The sequence below is a fragment of the Rhinolophus hipposideros genome, assembly GCF_964194185.1.
Source record: "Rhinolophus hipposideros genome assembly, chromosome: 6".
NCBI lineage: Eukaryota > Metazoa > Chordata > Mammalia > Chiroptera > Rhinolophidae > Rhinolophus > Rhinolophus hipposideros.
Window position 1 is genome coordinate 16,858,913 of NC_138052.1, and position 23,666 is coordinate 16,882,578.

General features: G+C 45.8%; 1 protein-coding gene across 2 annotated transcripts in view; it reads left to right on the plus strand.

Annotated features, from left to right (window-relative positions):
* MGAT5 (alpha-1,6-mannosylglycoprotein 6-beta-N-acetylglucosaminyltransferase) overlaps positions 1 to 23,666 on the plus strand; it is a 319,813-nt gene that overhangs the window by 233,603 nt on the left and 62,544 nt on the right. For both annotated transcript variants that reach the window (XM_081052606.1, XM_081052607.1), the window contains exon 13: positions 3,703 to 3,836. In XM_081052606.1, the coding sequence (XP_080908732.1) occupies positions 3,703 to 3,836 (134 nt within the window). The remainder of the gene's footprint in view (positions 1 to 3,702; positions 3,837 to 23,666) is intronic.

Genomic DNA, 23,666 nt, shown 5'->3' on the forward strand with positions numbered 1-23,666 from the left:
ACAACCTGTTAAAACAAATATTTGCACTTAGAGATGCTTAGGACTTAGTGGTAGAAAAACAGACCTCAGAGGCTTATGCAATTGAAAGAAGGGTCTATTTGACTGAAGACAAATTTTGAATTACATTTTAAAAGAGGATATTTTTACTGCTGGGTACATGTAACGTATACCTCATTTGTTAAGTAGTTGGTAAACTCTGTGAGGGCCGAAACTCATCTTTATGTTGTACTCCCTCAATATCTAGCATGTAACCTGGTATGTACAGTGCTCTCAAATGTTTGTCACTGAATTATTCAAGCTAAACTTTTAGTTCTTAAAAGAAGTCCTTGCTGTAATCTGCTGTGCAAGCTCATCCTCTGATTTGTAGTCATTTGTAAATAGGCACTTCCAAAGTGCTTAATATAATGCTTTTCTTTTAATAAAAGTATTTGTCCTACATTATTTTAAGACCATTGTTAATGTTTAGCAAATCCCCTCCAGTTTGTAGCATGTAAAAAAACATCAGCTTGGTCTCCCACATGCATATAGCATAAGTTGCTCAAGAAACTGAGGTAATACTGCATATATATATTTTTTTCCACCCCCCCCCCCCGGGTCTTTCATGTGTATTTTGGTCTACCTTACAACATTTCCTTCTGAAGTATGTTTACTAGTATAGTTCACAGAGCCAAGAAAATAAATTATTTGGACTACGAGGCTGTATATTCGAAGTGCTTTAAGGAGCGTGGGCTCTGGAAACAGCTGGTCTGTCTCTGAATCCTAATGCTGTTGCGTGTAGACATGGGTAGTTTAAGTAACTCTGTGTGTGTGTGTGTGTGTGTGTGTGTGTGTTTTCATCCATGCAAACGTTTTTAATATGAGGTTGTCATGAAGATAAAAATGAAACATTCACTGTAAATCACTTAGCACAGAACTCAGCACATAGTCAGAACTGACGTATCAGCCATTTTTTAAAGACACGTTTGTTTATCTCCTGGGACGAAGTGATTTCCAAAAGTACAGGATTTCCTGTGTCCCATTTGTGATGGATTTCTTTGATTTGCCTTGAAATGTAAATATCTTCTCTTTGAAACCCTTCTGACACGACTCCCCTAACATCTGTGTTCCCCCATCTTAAGGCGGAGCAAAAGACAAAGCTTGGTGTAATAGTAGGTCTCCCCAGAAAGGTCATTTCAGATAGCATCAGCCTGTACTTGTGGATTTTGGTTTATCATAAACAATTTTAGGATGTCGCCAGGCAGGTACACAGCTGCTGGCCGGCTGCTTAGAAGTAAACACAGGTCTTGCAAATCACCTGTTGGGTGAGGCGCAGCTGAGCAACCCCTCTGTTGCCGACACTGAGTGCCCCATGACAGGTTTCAGCATTACCAGAAGAAACCTGAAGGGTCTGACCAGTGCTCATGAAATATGGCGGTGCCAGTTGTTAGCCCTGCCAGTATTTCTCCTTCAGTCTCATCTGAGGCCCTTACACTGCACGTGCAGATTGTCAAGTCTCAAGTTAACATCTCCAGACAAGAGAGGAGTTGAAGTAAAGTGTTCGGATGAAAACTTAGATAGAGGTAGAGCTCGTATGCGTAATTCATTCTTCCTACAGTGTCCAAGTTGACTAAATACCAAATTACAGTCGTAGTGCAGCAAAAGCCTGCCACTTCTCACAAGTGTTTGAAAAAATATTTTTCACTCCCCCTCCTCGCTATTCAAACTGTAAACTATGTGAATCTTTGTGAAATCTATGTGAAAAAAAATATACATATATAAGTATTTTTCTTTTTTGAGTTTGATGATTATTTTATTTTTGACTACATCTGAGTGTATTATAACATGAAATAATACCTATTAAATGTTACAGATGCTAGATTATTTCTTTTTAAGTGCCCACATAGGGACTAGATCACTGAATTGCAGAGACAGACAGATATCAAAACATGAAGCTTTAGTCACCACATAAATTATCTGAAAATAAAAAACTCGATCTCAAAAGTGTCAGATCCTATTTCAAAATGTTTACAATAAATCAACTCTTACAAAGAAATATTTAAAGCTGTGTTGTTGACATTGAGAATGCAGGCAGGCCCCCCAGCCTTATGCTTTTAAGTCCCCTCCCCCTACCTCCTCCAACTCCTCAGAAAAATTTTTTTTAAAAAGCAAGGATTGCCTCTCGTTGGCAGTAGAATTTATTCAGTAATTTACTTTCCAGCCAAGTGCAGCCAATGCCATTGCCTCTGGGCACTTGTTCAAAAATGTAGAAATGAAATAACAGATTGACGAGACCTAACACAACTCCCCAGTCACAACCCTATTATCTCCTCGTTCTGTCACTCCCATTCGGCAAAAGCCGGGGAGACTGGATGGTGATAACACAGTATTTATGCAGCTCGTTCATCTCCACAGTTCAGGGCTTTCCGCCAGTGTCCCCTCCTTCATCTTCACTCGGGGTGTTGGAGAGCAAGGTCTGGGGTTTCAGATTCCTGGGCCTTTGCTGCAGGCCCGCCCCTGCCTATCACAAAGGGCTTCTGTGCTGGCTTCTTGCCTGGAAAGGGTTTCAGAGTCCTGAGAAAACCAGAACCACACAAAGGGGCCAATTTCCTTCGTTTGTTGACCACCCACCTGTGAATGAATATGGTTGTGTTGAATGAATATGCACTGTGTGGATTTTACTGAATGTCAAGTAGCTCTCCATTTAAGCTATTTATAGCTGTTCTGTTTAGGTCAAAGTCAAGCCGAGTGGTTGCTTCTTTTAATATTGTGGGGGCATCTTCAGGGTCATAGTCTAAAAACCAGATTTCTCTGGACAGAATGAATGTATAGGAGAGAGGAGTCTCTGTGTCATCAACAGAGAATTGTTTTCTGATTGTTGCCTTCTGGTGAAATGTCTTTTAAAATTATAGGCACAAGAGACAAATGTTTGAGGAGGGTACGGGGCTGCTTTCCCCCTTGGTCAAGTGTTAAAATAGAGAAGTTTTAGAACTCAGACGATGAGACATCCAGAGAAAAATGCCTTTTCTTTTCCAGAGTAGTTTATTCTGTAGACCAGACACGGTTCTTTGCAGTAGATGGCTTTTTGGGGTGGGTTACAGCCCAGTAAACTCCATGTTTCATTCTTGCGTCGTTTCATCCATCAATTCAATACCGCCAGCCCCATAACTGCGTCTTCCCTGAGTAATGCTTAGAAGAGGTACACGGTTGGGGTGATGCTGCTCGGTTTTGCCTCCAAGTACCCTTTTACCCACTGCGGGGGGGTGACTATGGCTGGAATCATATCAGATTATGTGGGGCTCACCGACAGCAACCCCACCCCTGCTGAGGATCATTGATTCAGCCCTGCTCTCTACAAATTTCTGGTTATTGGTAGGTAAAACCCAGAGGAGGGCATTCCTGTCGGGAGACAAGGCGTCTTGTTCTGAAGAAGGAGGCGAGCACACCGCTGAATGCTTTTTAGACAGATGTGTTTTCCACTTTTAAAAAAAGTAGGATTTGGCTCAGGATTCGGTTCAGGTTAATCCATCCTGAAGAGAATAATTCTCATATGAAGGTTTTGCTGGGCATATGTGGGAGCAGGCAGTCCCTCACCCTTCCCAGGTAGGAAAGAACAGGGTAACATGAAAACATCTCATTATGTGCGAGATGGCTTGTATTAACTTGGTAATTGCCTCTTCTTGCTGATGAAATCCTAACTGCCCTGTCCTTGCCTTTCCACATCAGCTCATACCCCAGACAACAGCTTCCTGGGGTTTGTCGTGGAGCAGCACCTGAACTCCAGTGACATCCATCACATTAACGAAATCAAAAGGCAGAACCAGTCCCTTGTGTATGGCAAAGTGGATAGCTTCTGGAAGGTGAGTCAGTCTGTGTGCGTGCCTCTCTCTCTCTCTCTCTCTCTCTCTCTCTCTCTCTCTCTGAAAAGAAGCTTGTTGGATAATTTAATTTAACTTTGATTCAGGGAGTAATCAAGCCAAGTGCCCAGAGCTTAATAGGATCTGCTTAGAAGTAAACAAGAATATGTGAGTGTTTGGTTGCTCAGCATTTGGGTATCTAATAAAAGCTGTACCTGCTCATCCATACAGTGGCTGCCCAACAAAGCGCTTCACTCTTTGCATGTTGGAAGTAACACATTACAGCTTCTTCCACATCCTGTCCTTACCCCTGAAAGCCCGGTTTCCATAAAGGCTGGACATCTTTCTGGAACAAGGCACTGCACAGAGACCCTTTGCCAAGTGGCTCTTTCCCTCTGCCTCCTGGGAAATGGGGGATGAGGAGAGGCAGCTGCCTTTGTCTGGGGAGTGCAATGGCCTTCACATCCTCTTGGCTGTAGTCAGTACTCACAGTGGTCAGTACCCAACTAACCAGGAAGGGGAAATGCCTACCGGGCTGGCTGCAGACAGTTTGCTCAGGAGATCTTGGACAAAACAACATTCTTGGCCACAGAAAGGCCGTTTTCCAAAAGCGTTGGAATGTTGGGTTGCTAGAAGAATCAACACCCCTAAAGGGCCCCTTGGTCCTTCTGGATGATGTCCAGAGCACATCTGGGGGCAGGTAAAACAGAGGAGCCGATTGGGGGGTGACCTGCGGGCACGACTTGCAAATCTTTTTATGTGGGAAGTATGCAACCATTGTAATCATTTTTGAGGACATGTTTGTGTAGGACAGAACAGACTCCAAGAGTTCAAAACATGCCTCTTTCTAAACATAAAATTTCGTCACTTTCTGGAATGGTCAGGACCTGTGGTCTCATGTTACCAAGTCTCCCTTATTGAGGAAGTTAGAAATCGGCCCAGTGAGGGAGTGCATGTGACGTACAGGATAAGAATTCCCTGCTAGTGGTTTCCTGGCCTCATGTTCAAAAAAAGGAAAAGCAGTGCTGCCCCCTCATCAGTTCTAAAATGTTAACTATGCCTAAGAAACAATGAAATCAGTTTCCAGGGAAGCTGATCTAATTACCAGATTACTGTCTTTGCTATAAATAGCTAGAATTCCATCTTCCTTGAGAACAGTGGTTCTCAACTGGGGGCAGTTTCACTCCCCCAGGGGACATGTGGCATTGTCTGGAGACAATTGCAGTTGTCATGACTGCTAGCATCTAGTGGGTGGTAGAGGTGGGATGGTGCTAAACATTGGACAGTGCACAGGACAGCCCCATGACGAAGAATTATCTGGCTCCAAATATCAGTAGTGCTGAGACTGACAAACCTGGGCTGGCAAATAAGGTTTACTTCCTACCCATATTATTCCACACTTGCTCCTCTCAAGTAAAATAAAATCAGTCTAGGTTATAAATGGTTATTTAAGATGTTCTCATGAATTTATACATCTTTGTATCAGAATGTGACAGAGCATTTTTCAGACGACTTTTAGCCCAACTTGGGTTAAAAGGACACGTTGCGTGTTCTCATTCTCAGCTCAGTTGTAAAATGAATGGCTCGTGGCACTGATTTTAAGAAGACATGGGCTCTTAAAGTGTAACTGCCTTCTGCCCTCCGCATGTGCTCAAAGCACATTGTTTGCCTATCTCTATGGACTTGATCTTGAAATGATATTATTTCTGTTTTGGAACCAAGTGCAGCTTCTAGGTGCCTCTGTGAGCTTTTTCAGTTTTACTAGAAAAACAAAACAATGAATTGGTTCTGAAAGCTTTTGGTCACCTTTTTTTTTTTGATCAAATAGTGCTGCCACTAAAAGGATGATTTCTGGATGCCAGTCAGAATCCCAAGAGTGTGATTTGGAAATTCTTCTGAAATTCCGCAAATGACCCAACCTTTTAAGTTCTGTGCGTTGCCCAACTGGTACAGAAAACTGAGTGGCAGTCTGTCTACACTAGTCTTGTCTGAACACCAAAAATCTGGGCTGTTCTTTCAATCTTATTACATCAACATTACCCAGAATTCTTGGATCAAAATGGCACAAAACGATGAAAAGTACTATAAAGTTTTAACATAAATTCAGGACATCTTCTCAGACTTTGGAACATAGCACAGGACATGAGACGTCAGCTTCTTTTCCCAAAATGTCCCCAGCCCGTGGTATCTAGTGAATATGCACAGAAAACACATGCGCCTTTTAAGTGTGATGTTATTGCATCCAAATTCCCAGAGTTGCATTCGACACCGACGTAGGCTAGCAGGAAGTTTTGGCAGTTGTTTTTCCCATCCCTTGTCCCATTTGCTCCCCAGACAGATAGATAGATATAACCCATGCAGCTTGGGAAGAGAGCACGGGTAGCTGCTGGAGTTCCCGGATGCTTTCTTTTTCCAGATCCTTTTTTTTTTTTTTATTACCCTCTGCTCCCTTGCAGTATCCTGAGTGGTTTCTGTTCCTTATAGTCATGTGAAGGATATCTACTAAAATATATAGGTCTTCCCTGCATTCCAAATACCTAGCAAGAAATAGTCTTTTAAATATAGAGGCTAAGGAGGAACAGGCTACCTCCTTGACCCCCCGCCATCAGCCCCCAGTTCGTGGCTGAGGTACCCTGTGATCCTGTCCTGAGGTAACACATGGTGAGTGAGAGTGAGGGGACCTTGCTGTCTGTCTCCAGAATCCCAGACACTCAAGAAGCCTCTCTCTGCTCAAGACCCTTAGCATCCGTGAGACGGCCTGCAGCCCTGTCCCACGTACAGATCTCTTTCTCATCCCAAGAACCCACCATTCTAGGTGCTTACCATCTACCTCTGGGTCAGGCTGATCATTGGCGTCGGCTAACACGTGTGCGGGGTAGAAGAGAACTCTGTCCTGCGTGGCCAAATGCAAGTTCCTTCAACATCAGGGAATGAAAAATCACTCAATTTTGTCAAAATTCAAGATTGTGAAAATTGTGGCAATTAAGAGTAGTTGAACTCTTGCTTACCTGTGTTATTTATTTCCACGTTTCTTTAAAAACAGTATCCTGAGCCTACCTGAATCTTCTGTTGATGGTGCAGGGTCAGCATTTTACATATTCACCATCCCACCAGGATGTCCTAGTTACTTACTGCACAGGATTGTTGCTAAGGTAACCGCCCTGAAGGCCTTGCTTTGAGCACCTCAGGGAATAAGCATAGCCTGGGAACCTCAAGCTGGGGTTCAGATGTGGTCCTGCAACTCACCAGCCTGTGAGGCAGTTACCTGTGTTGAGCCCTAGGCTCCTGGCTTGTGAAATGGGAGCAGTAGCAACTAGCACAGAGCCTCCCTGTGGGCGGATTCCTTGGGTCTCCTTCAAATGCTGATTCTGATTCAAGCCTTCTGGGGTGGGGCCAAGACCTTGCAGCTCTCACAGGCACCCAGGTGATGGGAATGTGCTTCTTTGAGTAACAAGGCCTTGGGGTGTTTAGGGTGGTGTAGAGGGCTTGGCACAGCATTGCAGCACAAACAGTGAAAAAGGGATTCCTTTTCCTGTACTTTTGCCTTCCTGCTACTCTTGTCAGTCTGCCAGCTATCATGTTACTTTTTACTACTGTTAGTGCCTGATTCCAGACAGACAGACACACACACACACACACACACACACACACACACACACGCAATATCTCACTTCCTACTAAGCTCATTTGCAAACCTTGCTCCTTCTAGGCTCTGGTGCCTAGCCTCTCAGATTGGGGAAAACCTATGGTAATCAGTGGACTCTGGGAGCACGTGAGAAGTGCAGTGCCTTCTCGTCATCTGTTGTCCTGATTTGTTCAGTTGGTACTTCCTGGGCCGCCTGGCATAGTGGTCAAGAACACAGACTCAGAGCCAGGTAGCCGGGTTCAAATCCTGCCTCTGCCACCAGCCGCCTGATCTTAGGCAAGTTACTTCACTTGGCCTAGTTTTTCATGGAGGTGATAATAGGGGTTCTGTGGAGATTATATGAGTTAATATACACAAAGGGCTTAGAGCAGGGCCTCACACACAGTAAGTCTGAATGAATGTTTGGTGCTATTATGAATATCATTAGTGGGGCCAGATGGGAAACAGTGAGAACTGACAAAAGAGAGCCTGTGAGGAACGGACAAATACAAGCCAGCCCAAAGATATTCAGATTCCATTTTCTAAACTGTGTCAGCAGTTGGCAAACTCTAGCCCTTAAGCCAGATTTAGCCTGCTGTCTGTTTTTGTAAATAAAGTTTTATTGGAACACAGCTACGTTTGTTCATTGTCTGTGACTACTTTTGCACTAAAAAGGCAGCATTTGAATAGTTGTGACAGACTCTCTGACTGGCAAAACCTGAAACATTTATCAGCTGAATTTTTACAGAATAAGACCCCTGAACTACACCAAGTCTCAGATAAACCCAGTTTGTCTTGTAGGACACATTTGGCCAACAGCCCCTGGCACGGAGCAGAGGTTTTTTAAGCTTGTTTTGACGTTCTTGATTATGCTTTGTATGATTGAGGCTGATGGATAAGCCGTACGTGGAAACATGAAGTGTGATTTTGCTAAAATCTCTAAAAACAAAGCCCCAGGCCCTGAGGCTGGCCGCTCTTAGTAAGCATTAAGCAAAGCTACTGCTTATTCAATAACGAACACATTGATAATAAATGAAGGCCTGATGTTAGTGTGTTGACACTTCTCTGAACCTCTATCACTGAAGGAGGCGCACGCGCATTCCTTCTGAGGAAGCGAGGGTAGCTGTTGTCCGCCTTCACCATCCTGGTTTATGGATGAGGAGCTGACCCAAGGAGATGGAGCGACTTGGCCAAGCACGTGACACAGCACTTGTCACAGCACATGACCTGGCAAGTCCAGACACAGGAGCAGGGTTCTGATGTCCCCTCTTGGGATCTTGTCTCCCAGCTACCACTTGCTTGAGGAGCTGTTCCTCTGCCCCTACCCTGGAGGGCTGAGTCTGTGTTTAGAGCAGCATTCCGAAGCCAGGAAGCTAGGTCTACATGCGTGACCTCCGTGTGCGGCAGGGGCCCTGGGCAAATGTTGGCATAACAGGTAAAAAAGCCTTTCCCCTGGCTGCTGCTCATCACACAAGTAGCGAAGTCGGCCACAGCCTTGCAGCCAGTTCTGCAAAGAGTAAATAGGCCTGATTTGAGCAATTCAAATTGTTCCAGGCTTCAGACTCCAAGGGCCTGGCTTGCCCCAGCCCTAGCCTGCCTGGCAGCAACCAAAGTCAGCCAGTGTCAACTGAATTTGGAAGGCTCCGTTTTATCTAGACATCAAAGACTGTGTGGCTTTGAAGCACCCCCTAAAATGACATGTAGTCCCATACCCACAGACTTAAAAGGTCGGGCAGTCGGCCTTCCAGAAATGTGATGCAATCTTGCCCTTCTCTCCATCCCTAATTTCCTGCCCTTCTTAATCCATTCTCCACACAGAAGCCACAAGAGAGATATTTTTTAAAATGTAAATTGGATTGTGTTACTCCTTTTCTCAAAACCCCCCAATGTCTTCATTTTGAACTTGCAGCACATTGCATTTATGATGAAATCCGGTCTCAGTAGGGTGGCGTAGTGAGGTTGGCTGTGAGCAAGCCACGTCTGCTCTGAACCCACCTGGGCTCTGGCTACCCAGGGTCCCACGTGCCCCTCCCTCCACCCAGGGGCTCTGCCAGGCCTCTGTAACTGCTGCGACCTGCCCTGCCTTGCTCCAACCCTAGCCTCCCAGGGCCACCCGATCCCACACGTGTGCCTTCAACCACTTGTCACCCCTTCTCTTCTCTATCACAGCACCCTCCTTCTTCCTTTTATGTAATTTTAAACATGATCACTTTTTTTTTTTTTGTCAGTCTTTACTTACTAGACTGTGAGCTCTTGGATGGCTTGTGTTCCCATAAAGACTAAAATATTTGCTATCTGTCCCTTTACAGAAAAAGTTTGCTAATCCCTGGATGAGATCACTAATTAGTCACCTACATTCTTTGGAGCCCTGGTCAGGACCCAGCTACTACGGGAAGTCAGGGGGCAGCCACCCAGTATGGGCCCCACCTACCGTAGCAACTCTGATTGATCTGTGGTATACGTTTGGATTTCCAGTCAGAGTTCACTGGGGAAAGTGTTCAACTTCTTTAAACACCCAGAAATAAATCTTGAATATATCTAGACTAGGTGATCTCTGAGTCCAAGACAGACTCCCATTCTAAAAACTGTGTAATTATCTATCTAGCCCACTAATTTGGTTGACTTGGTCTTAGTTTAAATTAATGTAAAATTGGAAATGGGAGTAGTTTGGAGAAATGCCGTTTTATTTCGTAATAGGAATTAACTGGTCTCTTAGTTACATATTGTTTTAATGCACCGCCAAAGACCTTTGTAATTAAAGAATGTACTGAAATCCTTGAAAAGAACACCTTTTTGTAAGTAGGTTAAACCTTGTCGTCCTGTTTGTTCTTTAATCTACTCGGCCAGACTTTTCTTCCCAGCTAATGTAGAGATAAATTTAAATCTACCTTAAGTCAAATTGGCTTACATTCTGAAATAACAAAATTGGAATCGGTTTTGTTGAATTTGCTGGAAAATCTAATGTGATTCCAGCTCTTGGTTCTGGTTCCAACCAGGAGCGCATTCCAAATCTCTCCCCCAGTTTATTCCCCTTGGGGAAAAGGTCCATCCGAAAAGACCTTGTCACCGTCCCTTGAGACCACACTTGCCAGAGGCAGAGAACACTTTGCTTTTCCTCGGGGAGTTAGGTGTGTGTGCCAGGAGACGAAGCCCCTCCAGGGCACAGGCACTAAGCTTCAGTCACCTGGGCATGTCTTTGTGTTTGGCTCAGTTCCTGGCACCTTATAAAGTGCAGTCACGTTGCGGATCCTTTCTCCCAAATTCAGGTGCAAGTTGGGTTGGGGAGCAGAGAAGAGAAAGCAAATGCAAAGAGGAGCATCAGAAGTGACTCACTAGCTTTTAAGGTTACAAGGTACAGTCCAGGGGACCTGAGGATTTTTCAAAAATAGTGTTGGTTGCAAATTGCCTGTAATCTTACCTCAGTGTCATTCATCGTAGGCCCGTCAGTGTTTGAGCAAATGTGTTTGATGTACATGAATGATCACTGAACTTAAGAGAACCCTGGGACAGCCTCTTTTTCTGTCTCCTCAGCTGAGTGGTCTGTTCCCTGTTTCAGAGAGCTTTCTGCTGTTATCTTAAACCCACTGAGGTTTTACTTGTCCATTGGTAAAAAGAACACATTCTCCTTGTCGTACAGCTGGTCCTCAAATAACGTCGCTTCATTCAACTTCCTTTTGCTATGACGTTAATGAGAAAGAAAAGTCCATTCTGATTGGACCCACTGTATGCGTGGAGTTGGCACCTTCTCTCCATGTCTGCATGGGTTTTCTATGGGTTCTCTGTATTCTTCCCACATCCCAGAGATATGCATGTGATGTGACTCGCTGTGTGTGTGAGTGGATGTGTGTGTGAGTGGCCTGTCCAGTGTAGGTTCCCGCCCTGTGTCCTGAGCTGCCGGGACAGGCTCCAGCCACCCATGACCCTGAACTGGAATTAGTGGGTTGGAAAAGAATGACCTCACTTGTTTTTATTCATCTTTCTTAAATGTTTGTGTAGTCACATTTATTTTAATGTTTAATATTAAAAGTGTTTTTTGGGGGGGGGTCTTAAAAGTTTGGTTATGTCTTTGTGACCAGAAATATGCAATAGGAACCTAACTTTTGTTTGTATCAATTAGCCTATGGTAAAATGGGTTTCAATATATGTGATTTCCCTAGAAGTCACAGTTTCCAAGAACCTATCATCGACATTAAGTGGGGACGGGCTATACTTCTGGTTCAGCCTGAAACACTGTTTGAACATGGTCTGGAGCAGTTGGCCGAGCCCTGGGTGGGAAAGCAGGCGCCCAGATTCTAATTTCAGCTACACTGCTCACTGATAGCTTGTCCTTGGAATTTATTTGCCCTCGGGTCTCGCTTTCCTCATCTGTAAAAACGACGCAGAGGACTGGATGTTCTTTTGTTTTGCTCCCCAAAGTTCTATGATTCTATAAACTACTTCTTGGCCTTCTCTGAAGCTTTCACGAGCAAGGGCACAGAGAAGACAGCCTCCAAGACAACTTTATGGGCCGTCAGAAATAGGGCAGAGGGATGTGAATTGGGCCACGCCAGGCAGAGTCCATAAAAGCAGCTTCCCGAGAAAAGATGGGGTTGCTATGACTTAGCATCCAAGTGTGTAAAAAAGATTTAAGGGATTGGTTGCCTCATCTGAGGCGACTAACTGTGTAGGGAGCTGCCAGAAACTGAGAATGGACCTTCAGTTGAGGCATAACGTGGAATGAAGGGCTGGTAGTTGCCATCCATTTGAGCACCTCGCATGCTCCAGTCCCTGCTAATGCTCAGGTAGGTTGGTGCACTTGCTTCACCTGCACCGACCGGTGAGCCCCCCTGGAGACTTGGGGTCCCAAGAGCATGGACCCTGGAGACAGACTGGTAGGGTTCTGTCTGGGCTCTTCCATGACTCGCTGTGTGATCGCAGGCAAGTGCCTTGGGCTCCCTGTACTTCTGTTCGCCCATCTGTAAAATGGGTGGTAATAATAAAAGCCTACTTAGGGTTTTTAGGAAGACCATATGAATTCATAAATATAAATCTGTTAGAACAATGCCCGGTATTCATGAATGTCTATGTTAGTGTGCTGTGACTAATATTATCTAGGCAAATTAGATCCTTTTGAGGGGAAGGAGTAAAATGTGTGTGACGCAGCCCTGCTTTATGAAGATTGATTGAAGACACTAGCATGTCTGGCCAGGAAAAAAAGGCTTCATCGAGACTGCAGGTGTGTGTACTGGGACTCCGCATGGGTGGCGAACCACTGAGGAGTCAGATTTGTCCTGGATGACCCTCAAAAGTACCGAAAATAGGCTGCCAGTGAACTTGCTGAGCTTTCAAGGAATAGCAGGAAGCATAACTCAGCTGTCCAAAGATGAGGTGAGCCACCTGGGAAGCCATCAACCTCCCATCGCTGTTGGCTGCAGGGACATTGGCGACACTAATGCGAGGGGGACGTTGGATTGCCTGAGCTGTACGGGCAGCCCAGAGATTCTGTGTTTGCAGAATGCGGTGGAAAGGGGCAGGAGGGAGAGAGACGGGAAGGAACACGCCCAGGAAGAAAAGCGTAGTCAGGGGTTGGTGGCATCAGGAAATCACGTGGTCCAGTTGACTGTTCTTTTGTCAGGGCACAGCTTTATGCCTAAAGCAACAGATACAGCCTTGGACCCCACAGACCAAATCTAACTCACAGACATTTTTGTTTAACCAGCAAAATATTTTTTAAATTGGAAAATTTGCCATATGGGAAGGTTCATGTGGAAAGCCGGAATTTTCCCGGCTTCTCTTGAAAATGTAGATGGTGTGACAAATTGAACTCTCATTCCTCACATGCCAGAGATTGGCTGGAGCTGGGTAGTGGGTGCCCTCACTGTTGGGTTAAGGGTTGTTCCAGGGATGGCGTCCTTTGGGGGCCTTCTCTCACTGCCGCCGTGACTCCCAGAGATATTTGAGTTTGTGACCTTGTACTAGGGAGGCCAGGAAGAAGCCGCCATTTTTGTCTAGTCCTCTCAGAGATAGATTTCCTCTGAAGAGGGTAAAGTTACAGAAGGAACTTTTGAGTGGAATCATGAATTCCGTGTTTCATCTGGGCTAAATCCTTTGAATGGCCTGTTTGGAAGTCCGTCGAGTTAGTTCTGAGGCATAACGGTGGGCACAGAGGAAGCCCAAGGCCCCCTTTTCAGCAGAAACCTCCAGCAGGAAGCCCAGGTTCTTGAAATCAGTGTGTTAGGCACTCAGTGTTTTCTGCTTGTCCGTGCCCAGCCCCTGAGCACTTTCCTCTTAACTGCCCAACCCTTACATGGGCTGCCAGAGCTGCTTCTGGCAAGTTGTCTTGTGGTTGAAACTAAGTTTTCTTCTTTGGGTTGGCAATTAGGGTGGACAAGAATGCATGGCAGTTGACTCTGTATCTGGGACTTTGAGCCTGTCAGCTTATTGCTCTTACATAATATAATCAAGTCTTCAAACTTCTTCCCACCTGGGAGTAGAAACCTCTCCTTAGAACCCGCTGAGAGAGCCTCTCAGGGCTACGATTTCAAGCAGTAGCTCTGTTGTAGGTCCATGCAGGGACCTGGCGTGGTCCTCTGGAGTAGCGTTGATTTATGGGGTATTTTGCTGAAATGACTTCCAGCCTGTGTTCCAAGAAAAGGCAGGAAGGCTTAAGTTGGATTTTAGAATCTGGGTCAGTCTTATACAAACGTGCCTGATCGTAAGTTCCAACAGGGAGCTTGTTAAACATCCGGATGCCAGGGACCCTCCTCAGCCTCATCTAAAGAGAATCTCCCGGGGGAAAAACCTGGCAATTATATTAAAAGAAGCAAGGCTCCAGGTGATGCTTTTAAACAGGGAAATTTGAGAAGCAAACTGTGCTAGGGAGTCACCAAGTTTCTTAGATCAGAGAAACCTTAATCGCCTCCTTTCCATGCATGGCGTATGGCTGCCGTGTAGCCAGCAACCATCCCGTGCTGTGGAAGACACAAATTCCCTGGCATTGCCAGGCTGCCTTCTGTGCACCGGTCCCTGGCTTCCCACTGCAACGTACCCGCCCCCTGGCCCATCCCCCCAGGACTTGCCCTCTTATTTCCATGGTAATAGCCGGCCTCCTAAATTAATCCATGCGAGGATTAATTCAGCAGGAACTGAAGTCTCTCTCAAGAATGCTTATCTTTTAGCCCAATACACAAATAAGAATTTATAGGAATTTGAGCACTTCCCCATAGTCTGATGAAGCACATGTCAGTTTTATGGGTGGTAAAGCTGCCATAGAGATGTTTAGAAGAAACTGATCCACCTTACTGTAGGCGTGAGTTAGTCTTGCTGTCATCCTTTCAGTTGTGACTTTGATACTTTAGGGAGGACACCGATTGTCCAAAAGTCTGAATCTTGAATGGTAGAATTTTAGGCCTTGTCGCGTATGGTTGCAGAGGAATTTGAGGGGGCGAGGGATGGAGAGTAGTTTCTGGGTGCCCCTCAAGAGAACCACCAGCCAGTTGTCTATTTCGGTGACTGGCAGTCCTCCCAGAGGCATAAACAGCTGAGTGCAAATTAATGCAGCTGTAAGAAGAAAACATATAAAAAGTACTGTGAAAAGAGGCCCCTTGCGCCCAGCAGAGGGTCTCCTCCAAAAGCCAGCGCTGGCTTGGGTAGCCGGAGGCTGAGGCAGCCAGCAAACGTCCTGAGGGTGGGGTATTTTTGTAAGGTTCCGAATTACTGACAGCTGCTCTAATAATGCTGGGGAATGAGTTCATTTGTACCTCTTAGTAAACACAGCTGTTGTGGTTGCGATTCGCCTTGAGGCTTTTTACTTTTACTCCAACCCTAACAGTTTGGCAACTGATTTGGGAACGATGGTGTTTAGGGATGGGAAAATAAGTTGCTATCTGAGAGCAAAAGGAGAGAAGAGCCAGGCTGTCTGTAGACAAAAGCCACTGAGCGAATCCAGGTGTGGGGAAGCCAAGCTCTGTAGAGAAGCAGGAGCCTCCCAGGTAGTAATAAAGGGTCTCAGGTGCCCAAATGATGAACAGCATGGGGAAGAAGCCAGACAACCCGTGCAGAAAGGAATCACAAAAGCCTTGCAAGAGTCTTGCGTTCCAGTGAAAAAAGGGTTAAGATGGTTCTGGAAGGGAGAGGGAAACCTAATGCTTGTGAATTTATAACGGTCTGAAAGGCATGGCTTTCTGAATGTGATTAGAACAGATTTATAAGAACCACTGAGATAGCGTATTGATTATGATAGCCACCCTCCCCCAAATAAAACATTGTTAAAGCATAGCTTATACAATGTTTTGGATGAGAGATTTGTAGGCATAGTTCAAGGTCTTCCAAAAGCACAGTCACAACTTGAAGGGACATACCCGTACTCAGCCATGCCAGGCGGCAGTTGGTTGGGCTGGGAGGACATAGCCGCACTGTTAAATCCCAGGATGTGGGGATACTGAGGATTGTGCAAAGCCTGGTGGTGTTCCCATACACCGCCTTGCAATGCCTTAGCCCAGAAGAAGGTGTGTAGTCCCAGGAGACTCCAGAGGTGTGGGAAGATTGCCAAGGGTGTCACCACCCTCCCAACACAAGGAAGGCTTCCTGGAAGAGGGGAATTTGAATGTCTTCCTTTGGCTCAGGGATACAAATCCCTGAGGCTGTCCCAGCTTCCTGCTGGGGGATGAAGTTCATTCCCCATTGGCACTGCTGGTGCGGGGTCTGACACACCTCTAAAAGGATTGAGGACCCTGTGGTCCTTACATCAACCCTTGTTTAGAAACACAGCAAACAAAGCAAAATCATGGCAGTAGAAGGAAATAGAAGTGTGTGTGGTTTGCTGGCTATTTCTTGGGGAGAAAAGCAAATTAGAAAGTCCTGTTTTACAATGGAAGTGTAGAAGCAAACTCATCAATCTGGGAATGGCATTCAAATAAGCCAGTTGAGTGTGTTGGGAACGTTGAAGGAAGTTTGACTTCTTTCTGGCGCTGTCTGGACTGTCATGGAGAACAGGTACATAAGGTGGCACCCGGGTGGCTTCCCATGCCAGTTGGAATCCTTGAGGAATAATTTTTGATACAAACTGAGACCGTGGGATGTACCCTGTGGAACCTTCTGCGTCCGTGCAAAGCCATGACATTGAGACCTTAAAACAGGCCCTGCCAGGGCACAGCTTGATGGTGGAGTCTTATATCATAAATACAGATTAAGAACAGGTTTTACAACGTAAAGTGTTTATGGGAAGCAGAATGTATCATTTTGTTATAAAAGGTTTTTATGACATAGAGAAACAGTAATAAACCAATTGAGAAAGTATTTTTTAATGTAATGTGTGTGCTTCTAAAATCATATTTAGCATCTACATGTAAGTTCATACTTAAAATCATGCGCAGCATATGCTCATAAAATCTGGCTGTGCAGCTCTGAGTACTGAATGAACCCATCTGTACTCAAGATAACTCAGGACACCCCCAGTCCCCACCCCCGTCCCGAGAATCCTGGTCAGGCCTTCACAGACAGCAGAACCCCAGGGAACACTGGCGTTAGCCTTGCTCAGTTGGAATTTTTACAGATGGCTGGCCTTTGCTTTTCCCCTCCCTGGTTCTATTTTTGACGAGATTGAGCTCCTTGGGGAGGGGACGAAGCTAATGCATAATATTTGAGTACTTCCTGCGTGCTCCGGCCTGGTCTTTGAAACACACTATCAAGTCAGTATTATTAACTGCATTGTCACATGAGGCCACTGAGGCAGATGGAGGTTGAGGTAGAAAATGGCAGAGTGAAAATTTGAGCTGAGAGAACATAGACCGTAGCAGTGCACTGGCCCGCCTCCCCAGGAATGGGCTCTCTCTGTGGCGACTTCTTCCTCTTCACCCCCTCATAACCCAGGAGGCTGACTGCATTTGGTATGATGGCATGGGACAGATTTCTAGAATTAGTTCTGTTGGGTTCTTAGCTGAAGACTTAAAATTCTTTTTGAAGAACTAGTGAAGCTGAATGGGTGACACTGTTTGCCTTTGTCTCAAATCTGAAGATGAAATCTGTTCATTTTTATTATAATGATCATTGTCGTCTAGAACCAGTTATTATGAACTTACTTGCCATATCTGGACTTGCAAAGACACGTCTGCCCTCGGGGAGCTTGGAGAGACAGAAATATTGTCCTGGACAAGTGAGAAGTAGGAGTTGAAAACTAGGTAGAAGAGTGCTTGCATGAGCCCAAATGGCTTTTGAAGAATTCAGGAATTTGAAGATGGGAATCGTAAGGCATGAGCAATGGTCCATGTATGGGTTGGGGGAACTCCGTCTCATTTTCTTGATTTAAGTCACGACACACATCTCCTCAAATGGAGGAGAGAGGGGAGGGCCCATGGTAGAGGTGATGGAGGGGAGGGGTCTAGGAAACTTGGCCCTTGGTATTTTCACCCTCTGTCCAGGCTGCGGGGAAGTTTCATGATCCCAGAGGGGGAGTCAGTGGGGGGCCACCCATAGGGTCCTCTTGTCCTCAGCACAAATCCAGAGGGCACCGTGTCCGTTGCAGGGAATGGATTACAGCAGTGTACAGTCCCATTGATCCAGACCTATTAGTGATCGTTCTGGGTCCTCAAAGCCTGCTGAAGTTTGCCCACGTCTCCAGATGGTACCAGTGTGAACGATGTCAGTGAATAATGTCAGCCGGGCAGGAGCTTCCCAACAGCCCTATAAGGCAGCGCCATTGTCTGCATTTTACCAGGAGGAAAACAGGGCCTGGGAGACATGGGATTTTAACCCACTGCCAAAAAGAGGCTGCGCCCAGCTCAAAGACTGTTTTATCCTCCCTCCCTCCCTTTTTTCTTTCTCTGCCCCCCTTCTCTTCTCCTCTGTTCTCTGGCCTTCCACCCCTTGCCCCCCTTTCCTCTTTCCATTTAGAAAAAAGGGTTGATGATTTGTTACAGTTGGTGTAGATCATTTGCCGAGTTGATGTAGAGAATTTGTCCTAAATCAGACAGTGTCGATTTATATTCTTATTCTTAAATCAGTGATGATGTTTGTGTGGAATGAATTGGCATTTGGATAATTTAAACCAGCAGCAGTTTGAGTAACAACTCGAAGGAGACGCAGAGGTGTAGCCGCTTTCATGGACAAATCCCTCACCATTTGGACCAGACAGTAATTCCTCCTCAGTGACCCATAAGCACAGCACATCTCCTGGTCAGGAAGAGCCATGTTAGGGAGCCCAGAGAGAGAGAGAAACCATCCCTCATCCTTATCCAGTGACTTACCAGACGCAGCTGGAAGTAGCAGGCCTCCTTCTATCCTGCAGCTCGGCCAGCATCCAAAATAGGAAATCAGCTTTGCTTGCTAATATTTTGTGAGATGTGCTGGCTCTTGCAGGATCGTAATTCAAGGACAAGGCCCCCCAAGTGGAACTCACTTGGCAGCCAGGGCGGGTCTTCCTACCAACACCAAGGTGAAATGAGCTCAGTGGGCCCAGACAGATGCCAGTTCTGCTGCCAACCAGCTCTGCTCTGACCAAATCACTTCACATGTCTGCACCATGTCCAACATCCTGCAAATAGACTCATAGCTCCTCGTCTGCACACTTCGTGGGATTGACTCCTTCTGACAAACAAGAGACAGTTGAGAAAATACTTTTGAACTATCACAAGCTAGACTGGTGTGCCTGGGGACTGTACCTAGAAGTGCATTCAGCTGGCATGATTGCAGTATCTCACCACCAGTGGCTCACACAAGAGCTTACTTCTCTCACATAAAGTCTGGGAGTCAGCAGCGCAGGATGGGGCCATTTTTCCATTTTAGACACACTAAAGACTCAGGTCTCTCTGTCTTTTTTTTGTCATCTTTAGCATGTTAGCTTATGGTCACAAGGATTCCTGCAGCTCTAAATATCATATCTGTGCACAAAGTAGGGGAAAAAAGAGTAAAGGCGCTGGAGCCAAACAGACACATCTGTTCCTTTTACCAAGAAAAAGAAGCTTTTCCCGGTCCTCTTCCCCTGATATTTCTCATTGTCCGACCTCGGTTATGTGACCATCCTTGGCTGCAAGGGAGGCAGAGAAAGTGGAGGAAGGAACAAAGTGGTTGGCTAATCAATCAGGATGTATGGTGTCAGGAATCTTGGTTTTCTTCTAACAAGGTAGAAGGGAAAGGAAATGGATTTTGTGTCTGTGGCACGTTACCTCGCCCCTTTCTCTTTAGCATAGTCAGACGACCCTTTGGACGGTAGAGGATATCATAGGCAATATTGATAGAGACAGAAACCATGTGTCCTTTCAGGGCCCTGCTTTTCACCAACTGATGTGACCTGGTCCTTCAGAGGGCGCCCACCATCAAAACTGGTAACTTTTTTCACGATTTGGCCCCCCCTTCCTCGCACCTGTTTCCCCACTCCTGTTTTCTGGAGCAGAACTGCTGTCAACTTCTCTTCTACAGAGAACTAGCTGATGCTTGTACTGGCCCGATCACCAGATGTGTCCCGGCAGGTACTGTGGCTTAATTCTAGCACAGCCCTCAACACAGTCCATGTGGCGTCTACTCTGCCCCGCGTGCAGCTGGCCCCTTTTTCTAGCCCACCACGTCCAACCCTCCTGAGATGACCTCCAGACACACAGCGTCCCCTGATTTTGGCATGAAGGCAAGCCTGCATGCCAGTTATCAGCTTACTGCTGCTCATCTCCAAATTCACCCTTTCTGATTATGCTGTGAAAATGGATCTGGGCCCTGGAAATATTTTTCCTTTGCAGCTGGCAGTAGAGCATTGTCAGTAGAAATTCTGGAAAGACATTTCAGGAAGAAAAGGATTTTCTGTGTGGTTCTCTAGTGGCTCCTGCAGCATCCAGGTCCTGTAGCCGGAGCGGAAGATGGGGACCCTGCAGCTGGGGCAGCGTGTGTGAGGTCAGGGTTTATTTCTGGGAAGCAGAGCGTGTAGCAGGGTTCTTCTGTTTTATAACTAGTCTCTGTCTCTTAATTACCTTCACCAGATTTAACAGGCCATTCAGCCATGAAAGTGTCTGTAGAACCCTCAAGGCAGAACAGCAGTTAAGAGCGTGGGCTCTAGAGATGGACCAGGGTTCATTCCCAGGCCACCTATGTCCTGGGTGCTCTTTTAGCTGACAGTTAATTGATCTAAGCCTCAGTGTTCCCAGTTGCAAAATGGGGATAGTGATCGGACCTAACTCACAGGGTTATCTGGGTTTCCTGAGATTTTTACTATAAATGAAAACATTTAGTACAGAGCCTGGCGTATAGTAATCTCTCCATAAATATGAGCAGGGTGGTGTTATGGCTGTTGTTGAGGCCACTCTGGCTCTTAGTGGATGACGGGACGGCATAATACTGAGTCCTTTCCAGGGCAGATCGTCAACATAGCACGTATCCACCTGGCTTCGAGCCTCCTGAGTACGTCACCTGCACGTCTGGCTTTCTCTGCCATTCTTCCTTCTGTTCTCTGCTCTTTCTTCTCTCCCTGTTCTTTGTCATGTTCTTCTTACGCTTCTCTTGATTCTTTCTCCCTGTTTTTAGGCGTTTGCTGTATGGAATTAGCAGTGGTTTGATGAGACAGTTTAGAAACTGTTGGTTTTTCTTTTTTCCTTAGGGCCTTGGAGAAACACATGCACATGTGTTTGTTCTGAATATTTTATTATCTTGTGATGACTCGCTAGTGTTACTCGTCTCCAGGGTCGAGTGCTCCCTTCCAGTTTTGTTCTTTCAGGAATAAGATAAGAAGGACACGTGGTAGTGGCCATGACCCAAAAGACAGATGAGTCACGACTCACGAACAGACACAAAGGTCTCAGTGTGAACAGTTTCTTGTCCTTGGGAGGGAATACCTGTAACTTTTCAAGGGTTCCTCTTCGCCCGCTAGATGTTCAGATAATTAAATTTTGTGTAGACAAAACCAGCAGACTGACCAGCACCTGGAAACTCAGAGAACGTGATCTGCAGGCGAGTGCTGTGTCTGGTGGTCTTGGGCCTCTTACCAGCAAGTGACGGTGCTGCCCTGCGGGCTCCCTGAGGGCACACACCAGCGGTCTTGCTCCCCGGGTCCCCAGAGCCCAGCCAGGCCCCGGCCACAGGAGGTACAAAGTAAAACCTGAAGAGAATGAAATGACCGTGTGGATGAGGTAGGCCAGACGCGCGTGCTGCTGGCTCTGTCCCCTCTCCGTAGCAACCAGCATCATTCAGTGAAAGAAGAGAACGGAGTGGTTTGCTTGCATCGTGGGCCTGTGTTCCTGGGGTGAGGGGATTATCAGGCCATGGGCTCTGCACTTGGTCTTGACTCAAGCACGTGCGCTGTGGCCCTGGCACGTTTTAACCCCCATAAACCCAGCTTCCTCCTCTGTAACATAAGAAGGACGCTAATAGTACCTAGGCCGCGGGGTGTAGAGACAAGACGAGGAAGGTCAAGAAGTACTTAATTTAGTGTCTGGCACATAGTGAGTTGTCAAGAAAGGTTTGCTGGCAGCTCCCGTTGCTCTAAGTCAAGGAGAGTGGCCTTCAGACAGAGATTTTTAGCACAAAGAAAGGGACTCAGAGATCATTTTCTGGTCCGGTATTTCCCATCCCTGACCTTTACCCACCAACTTGTTAAGACTTCATCTGCTAAAAAAGGAAAATAATACTTACCTCACAGGATTGTGGGGAGGAGTGAACTAGAAATATATATGTAGCACACAGTTCCTGGCACATAATAAGTGCTCATTAAATGGTAACTAGTGTTCTCTTATTACGTCTTATTAGCACCAAATACTCATCACTTATGACTGCGCTTAAGTTAGCCTTGTAAAGAAAAACAATCTTCTCTGCTTTATGCCCTTAAACTGCAGGTGCAGCGTCCCTGGTCCGCCTACTGTGCGGCAGGTGATGTGGTTAAGAAAGGGGAGGGCATGGGCTAGAGGTAGAGCCCTCTCCTGGCCCCTCGTTGCCCAGCACTGTGGCCTAGAAGACCACCTGTCTTCTCTGAGCATCAGTTTCCACTACCCGGCAGGTTGGCTGTGACGATCTCATGAGAGAAATGTAAATACCAGTGCCATGCCAGCATGGAAGTCATTGTTTTGATGATTATGTCTCAGCTCAGGATTGCTTTTGCTGCCATACATATGGTTAGATGTTGCCATATTTAGCTGCTTTGTTTTGTTCCTCCCCAGCCAAGTGGGGTATGTTCAATTTCTAACTTTCCAGAGTGTTAGGAACCTTGTTTCACTCATTCAAAATATGTGTGTACTGTATGCCAGACATTGTTCCAAGGTCTGGAATTGCAAGAGTAAATAGGTTGTAAGCTTGCCTTTATAGAGCTCATATTCTAATAAGGAAAAAGAAGGCAATAGACGACTAACTAAATATATAGTACAGTAATACGTTCTATGAGCAATAATAAAATAAGGTAAGGAAACTGAGAATGATGGAAGTTGCCACCCATTTTTGGGCAGGTACTTTTTTTTGTTTATTAACATATGCCTGCCTCCTCCCCCAAATTCCAATCAAGTCCTTATAAATAGAAGAGCCTGTGTCATTTTTTGTGGACATGAGGCCTGAATTCTTGAATCACGGAAAGCTGAATTTATGTCTGGCCTGATTATGATGACTGTAGAACGGTTATGGCTCCAGGTACCCACGTACGTGTCAATTGCTGGTAAGAGTGGTTGGTTTTCTGCATGCTATAGAAATACAGACAATTTGCAGAAATCCTGCCCAGGCTCCCAGATGCATGTCTTAGTCTTAGCTGCATTGAACCTTGCAATCAGCTCTTGTAAACTTGGCCTTAGAGGTTTGTTCTTGCAATCATTCCAATTTGCAGTTCTTTAGAAGTGGATTTTTAGCTGCCTGCATTCCCTGGGCCCTGCTTAATTATGAACATAGATCTTTTATAGTAAAAAAAAACACCACATTCGAAATGGATATTTTTTAATGCAAACCATTATTTGTCTCATAAACCCTGGTTATGTGAAACAAATTTGAGTTTTCGGGAATGTAGGAGAGTCTTTATGAGCTGGCCCCATCTGTAATGTTAGCGCTGGGTGCGGTGGTGGTTCTCACCTTAGCTGCTGCTCTTTGGAACCACTTGGAGTGGTGTTAAAAATCTCAATGCCTGGACCGCACTCCAGACCAGGAAGATCAGAATCTCTGTCAGCCTGATAAAAGCTCCCAGACAATTACAGTGTGCAACCAAGGTTGACCACCACTGTTGTAGAGAGTTCTGTTGTATCTCATGGGAAGGTTAAGGTTTCAGACAAGCTTCCTTAAAGGGT